This window comes from Trematomus bernacchii, unplaced genomic scaffold (assembly GCF_902827165.1).
Source record: "Trematomus bernacchii unplaced genomic scaffold, fTreBer1.1, whole genome shotgun sequence".
In the NCBI taxonomy this organism is placed as follows: Eukaryota; Metazoa; Chordata; class Actinopteri; order Perciformes; family Nototheniidae; genus Trematomus; species Trematomus bernacchii.
The window spans coordinates 450,528-457,500 of record NW_022987581.1 but is presented as its reverse complement, the minus strand read 5'-3'; the positions used below and the strand labels follow the sequence as shown (position 1 = coordinate 457,500).

At 38.5% G+C, this 6,973-nt stretch overlaps 1 protein-coding gene across 1 annotated transcript in view; it reads left to right on the top strand.

Annotated features, from left to right (window-relative positions):
* The window catches only part of rab3db (RAB3D, member RAS oncogene family, b), a 24,522-nt gene extending 17,549 nt beyond the window's left edge, over nt 1-6,973 (top strand). The window contains exons 3-5 of the mRNA XM_034127018.1: nt 1,498-1,616; nt 2,134-2,258; nt 3,223-6,973. Coding sequence (XP_033982909.1) covers nt 1,498-1,616; nt 2,134-2,258; nt 3,223-3,410 — 432 coding nt within the window. The 3' untranslated portion in view covers nt 3,411-6,973. The remainder of the gene's footprint in view (nt 1-1,497; nt 1,617-2,133; nt 2,259-3,222) is intronic.

Sequence of the window (6,973 nt, the reverse complement as noted above, 5' to 3'; positions counted from 1 at the left end):
CTCTCTTCTCTTATCTGTGTGTTTTTATTGATGCAAGCCAGATGTCCTGGTCTGATTTTTTCATTTAATCGTTTATTTGAACCGGGACAGTGCACATTAATAAACATTTTAAACAAAATAATGCTTTGAAATGTAAATGAGCCGGATATTAGCTTTGAGCTAGTTTCCATCCGTAGTCCCGTCACATACAACATCTATGAACATAACATTTATATACATGGCAAACAGAAATACATGATATGCAGAAAGAGCATGAGCAGCATACAAGCATTTACCACAAGGTAGTATAATGTAGCAGCTACGACATATAAAGTGCAGGAGGAGATGATGAGAAATGATTTTGGAGCAAGGCTAATTTCACCTGACGCTGAACTGTATGTCCACAAACAAAGCTTTGGAAATGAACAAAGTGCATGGACATATTAACAGTTGGCTAAATTATCGACACATTTTTTAAATGTATGTCATTTTCCATTACTTATAGCTTAGTATGAATAGTTAAATGAGTAAATTGGTAGTATAATTGCAGGTTTTACCATACCAACTAATTATCAGTTTAAAATACGGTAAAGTTACCATATTTGGAAAATGAGTGGTTGGGTTGATGAAGGTATGTTTGAGTATTTTGGAACCAATTAAGTGTACCCCTAACATATCTTAAAGGTGGGGTAGGTAATTGTGGAGAAACCAGCTCGAGTGCGCTAGAATTTGAAAATACACAACCGGAAAAAATCTGCCACTTCCTTACAGAGCCCCTCCTCCAACACACGAACGCGCACATGACCAATGAGGGCACGAGATAAGTTTGTGCACAGATGGAAGGCTGACAGGCAGGTAGGCCATCCAGTTATTTTAGCCGGGCCGGCTAAAATGATTGGTCGTGCTTTTTACAGTACTACAGCTTCCACAGATGACATTTTTTTATGGATTTTTTGTCAAAGCACTTCAGATATTCATTGCTATCCGGATGTTAAGAGCATTCCATGGAATATAACAAAAAGTGTATCTCGAGCCGGTTTCTCAAACTTACCTACCCCACCTTTAAATCTGACAGATGTTTCTCTGTGACCTAAGATTTTCATCGTCATAACTACACTATAGCTATGTACGTAAAAAAGTTCTGCACTTTTAGTGTACAGTTTTGCTGTTGTGCTGCTGTGTTTATTGTGTTTATTGTATTTTGTTACTCTGGCACAACAATTTCCTTCGGGATAAATAAAGTCTTATCTTATCTTATCTTATCTCATGACTAATACAAAGCCTTTAGCCTTGAACCTTGAATTAAACCACTCAGTCTAATTTATAAATGCTCCCTTGTCAGTTGCAACTCTGACTTATAAGAGGTAAATATTGCTTTGACAATGTTGCCCCCTGGTGGCGTCCAATCACATATTGGAATAGTTCCAGAGGAGTTTTTAGTTTGTTAAAAGATCTTACTAAATACAAAGTGTGTGAACCATAGTTTATATTTGTGTGTGTGTGTGTGTGTTCATGCAGGACACAGCGGGTCAGGAGCGTTACCGTACGATCACCACAGCGTACTACAGAGGAGCGATGGGCTTCCTGCTCATGTACGACATCACAAACCAGGACTCCTTCAACGCTGTGCAGGACTGGTGAGTCAGATATTCTTTTTAATATTTATTTGGGCCTAGTTTAGCATTTTTTGGAGCATTTAAAAGTAGGAGATATGATCCCAACAACTGAAAAGCATCTGACATTTTTAAACAGGTCAACTAAGAACGTTAATAATGACTCCAGAAAAAAGTTTGGTGTCTTTTTTTGTTGTCCCATTTGTTAATTAGTGAAATGTAATGTAGAGTTCTGAGCTTAGTTCAAAACGTTGACATTCAAATTCTAGATCGACATTTTAATTTTCTTTTGGGTGAAGATGCCATAAAATATTGTATTCAAAATAAGATGGCACGCACCAACACACTTAGAGAGACGTTGCAAATGTTGACGTCTTTTTAGCTGATAGTGGCCTTACAGACACTTTAAATATATATAAATTAGTGCTGATTTGTAGTGAGTATTTTATTTCTGTTTTGCATGATTTGGGATGTATTGGATTCTAAATTGCAATGTACTGCTTTAAATCATTTAGACTGAGACTTGACATGTGTCCTACAGGGCGACGCAGATCAAGACGTACTCGTGGGACAACGCTCAGGTGATTCTGGTCGGAAACAAGTGCGACCTGGAGGACGACAGGATCGTCCCAACAGAGGACAGCCAGAGACTGGCAGAGGAACTAGGTACGAACTCTTTCACTCACAAAGTTTTTGTCTTTTTGTTAAACTTATACCTGCTAGCTTCTGCCTTTACGACACGATATGATATACTTTATTGTCCCCGTAAGGAAACTTGTTCTGGACTCTGTCATGCAGTTCTGCATACATGTACATATACAAGCATAATAAACATTAAAATACATACACATATCATCACTCATGCACCGTTTGCACAAACACAATACACAGACGCATATTGACAATGGCGACCTATTGCACAACCCTCATGGCCAACATTTAAAAGTATATTACATCATCATCAGCTTTATTGAAGAGACTCAACGTCCATTTTTTTTAAAGACATCAAATATAAATTAAAAAAGGCAGTTATACCAATGTTTCCATAGAGGTGACTGGGACAGCACTGAGACAAGGATTTGACAGCAGCATAATGACAGAGTTATGAGAAACATTCAATCGACAGATACATTTGTACATCAGATTTCTCAAGAGAGCATGGAACGTGTTGACTCGTGCATTACAAAACATTTCACTTGCACTGCACCACCTTGGTTTTCTAAGCAGTTAACGCAAACAATCATTATAAGCAACCTGGAGCTTCTGGAGGCTCGCCTTCTTAAACTTGACCCACAAGGGGGCAGTATAAAGAGGACATTACAAATGCCCATATACATTACATTACATGTGAGTGTTAAGAAGCTTAATGGACATCAGCCTGATCTTGGGAACCCTAAATCTTCTACCAGTAGGAGCTGGAATTCTGGGTGGAATATGTGGGTGGGATCAGATATCATTTGTTGTGCCTGTCTAATAATGAACTGCTCATATATGTTTTGGAGAGATGGATGTTTTTTGACCCCCATCATTTTCATAGCAGTCTGTACCAGGCGAGCGATCTGTGACTTTGACTTTATCGTATTTATGCATGTACTTTAATCATGCATACATCTGCTTCCTGCCCCATTAGGTTTCCAGTTTTTCGAGGCCAGCGCGAAGGACAACATCAACGTGAAGCAGGTGTTCGAGCGCCTGGTGGACGTCATCTGTGAGAAGATGAACGAGAGCATGGAGGGAGACATCAACCTGGTGACCAACCACAGGAACCAGGCCCTTAAAGACTCGCCTTCAGAGAGCCACGGGGGCTGCGCTTGTTAAGGCATCTTCCCCCTATCAGCTCCTCCAACACACACACACACACACATAACATACAGTACATTAAGACCTACCTTTTCTGTGCCTCAAACATGTGAAGTGCCGCACCTCTTCCTCTCTCTTTGTCTACACAGCGCAGCAAGAAACCAAAGGATATCTATCTGAGATAATCTTCAACAAGAAGTCCCGTCTTTCAGTCTTTTACCTTAAAGAGGCCCGCTTTCTGCCTCTGTTTTCCAACCATCAGCGCAGTGGTGAGCTGATAGTCATTATAGCCTTCACTGTCCACCCCCTAAAACAACTGCCTTGACCACCGCTGTACATTAGTGGCTTTTTTTTTTTGATTCAAATATCAGTCCAGCTAGTGATGCCAAACAGCGTATGGTTGAAGCTACTTAGGGCATTCATTGTTTAGTTAGAGATTCATCCAGCGTGTGCATGTGCTTAGCCTTCAGTTGTGTACAGCCATCTTAAAATGTTGAATGTCTCAAACAGGTCAATAAGGCTTAAAGGTTAAATATTTTTGGAGCAGCTTGTTAGCAAATCCTAGCATAAAGACTGAAAATGGCTAGCAAGGCTTTGTCCACACTGGCAGTACAAAAGCAATCTGAGATAATCTTCATCAGCCTTAAAGGGACCCACTTTCTGCCTCTTTTTCCAAACCATTAGCTCTCTGGTGAGCTGATAGTCACTGAAGCCTTCACTGTCCACCCCAAATACCAACCACTTTGACCAGCGCTGATACGTTAGCATTTTAAATGTACTGTTGTTAAAGGCTTCTTGTTTTGTCAAATATCCAACACAGTCTCACGGCATTTTGTGTTATAGTCACGAAATTAATCTATTGATTCGTGTTCACCAACATGATTTTCGCATTTTTTTCGTGTCACACAGAACGATTTGAAAAGCAATGTAAATGATAACAAATTTGAAGGAAAAAAAAGAGATCTGTAAAAATACAGATTTCAGTATTCTGACACAGAACGATTTTAGAAACAATGTATTTCTATTGGTAGTATGTTTTGTGCCTGCACCAAATAATAACAAATTAGAAGGAAATTGTCTTTTTTTAAATACAGATTTCAGTATTCTGAGGCAAAAAAAACTCCGACATTATACAATTTAAAATAATAGGGTTGGGCTTAGGGTAAGATATTGAGTAAGACAATTTAGTTTTGTAAAGCCACTTGAAATGGTGAATGTCTCAAACATGGGCATATTGAACTCTGTAAAGCTGAAAGGAACACTTTGACGATTTGGAAAATATGCCATTTGCTATCTTGTCGAGAGTTAATGTGAAGAACAATTCCACACTAAAGTCTGTAGGCCTATGCTAAAATGGAAGCTACAACCATTGCGGCTGGTTAGCCTAGCCTAGCATAAAGACTGGAAGCAGCTAGCCAGGCTTTCTCATAGGACAACAACAACAATTTAAGTTACAAATTAAATCTTTTAAATTATAAGGATTAGCTGCTAGGTGTACCAACTGATAGAGCAAGGCTGACCATTTTTTTGGGTACCTTTGGTTGGAGCCAGGCAAGCTGTTTCGTTTTTATCAGTATGTATGCTAGGCTAAGCTAACAAGCTGCTGGCTCTAGCTGCACATACATGTGCAAGTGTGAGAGTGGTATACATTTTTTAAATAAACCAGATTCTGTCGGATTGTTATGTTGAGTACATAACAAAAAAACATTTATTTATAATAGAGACATCTATGGCTATGCTGTAGAACAATTGTTACAGCATAGCCAAATGAAAAACAGCTGAAAACAGTCATGTTTGCCACCATTCAGTGTTGTTTCTGGGGCCTCTCCTACCCTATAGGATGTCTCTGTTCTGATAAACTTGTTTCAGAATCACTTATTGATAAGTTAAAGCATCAAGCCAACACAACGTCCTTATCATCTTCACCTTGTCCTGAATCTTGAGCATGTTAGAAGAAATTAAATCTTTCTCTTGTGCCAATTAGAAGCCGTGGGTCGATGTTAATCCAAAAGTTTATCTCTGCTCTCCGTGTGCTTGTGTGAGGAAGTCTTTTATCACAGGCGACACTTGTACTTGCATGACCTTTGTACATTGTATGTTGTCTTTGCTCACCACATTGTGCTGATTTTCTCACACACATGCTTTCACACACACACACACACACACACACACACACACACTCCGCTCCTCCTATCTGTAGCACGGCAAAACAGTCGGTATGGCAAACCTACTACGGGGCTTAATAACTGAGTATTGACAAAGTGGTGTATTATCTTTTTTGTTCATCTTGTTATTGACTGGAAATGAGGCACAGAGTGTTTGTCTTGTCTCAAAGGGAAGCACACTGATCTCAGTTAAAGGGTTTTTGTGGGCCTCAAATGTTCTGTATGCACATGTGAGGCCCACAGCTGGTAAGAGAACATGCATCACTTAAAAACACCATTAACTGTAAAATCTAACATATCATTGAAGGGAATGAGGTTAGCTTTTATCTTGATGTCATGTAAACTGTGCATGATTAGGTTTTTGTATTTCTTTACTTGTTGACGTTTCAGTATTGACAATCATCTCCCGTCGCAGAAAACCTGAACAATAGTTTTGATTTTGATTGCACAACAAATGGTAATGGCAACGTATTAGGACGTACGTTGTACTCTTATTTTCTGTTAAAAGGAATAATTCACACACAAAATGATTATTTGTATATCAATGAATCCCCCTGTGTTACCTTCTTGAATAAACCTTTATGTGTCTTGCATGCCTCGACACATTACAAATAATCAAATAGCAAAGATTCTTCTTGATTAATGAAAGTCAATTGAGGCTGTACGCCAAAACTACATCAAATCATCAATTTAATAACTTGTGAGTTGTGTGAGTGTTTGTTAAGAGATATTTAGACTCCATTTACTTCCGTTCATTAAGACAGTTTTCTCTATTTAGATTCTCCATTCACTGTGGATGCAGGCATTACAAATAGAGTATTCTTCAACAATACAAAGTAACACGTGGTGAGTATTTGTTATACAAACAATATATATATTTTAAGGACAAGGTATTCCTTTTAATTGTCATGTAAGGTGCCATTTGACCATGTGTGTCCAGTGTGTTGCTGAACAGTTTTACAGACAGCTGATATTATCATCTCATCTGCACCACGTTCACCTTTTAATGCTGAGTGTGCAATACATTAACACTACATCTGTGCTCATGTGCAATGTGTTTAAATGCATAAGAAAGCATATCATATCTTTGATGGCTCCACTAACGGTGACTGCTGCTTGAATACTGAATGTGCTAAACTTTCCTCTGATACTGAACTTCTAACCACTCGATATCTGCCATGTTAAAAAACTACTGACGCTTTTGTACAAATAGTCTGAGGTGTAATCTTTCTCTCTCCTGTTATTATGTATGTGTTGCATCCCTGATTGGCGGCTTTCTAAAAGAGGGGATATCTCATCATTGTATCCCTTTATTTTAAACTCTGAATGTGTTTGCTGGATTGTGCCAGAAATCTTCTAAACAAGAATAAATTGTTGAAATGTGTATAAGAAATAAAGAATATATTCATTACAAAA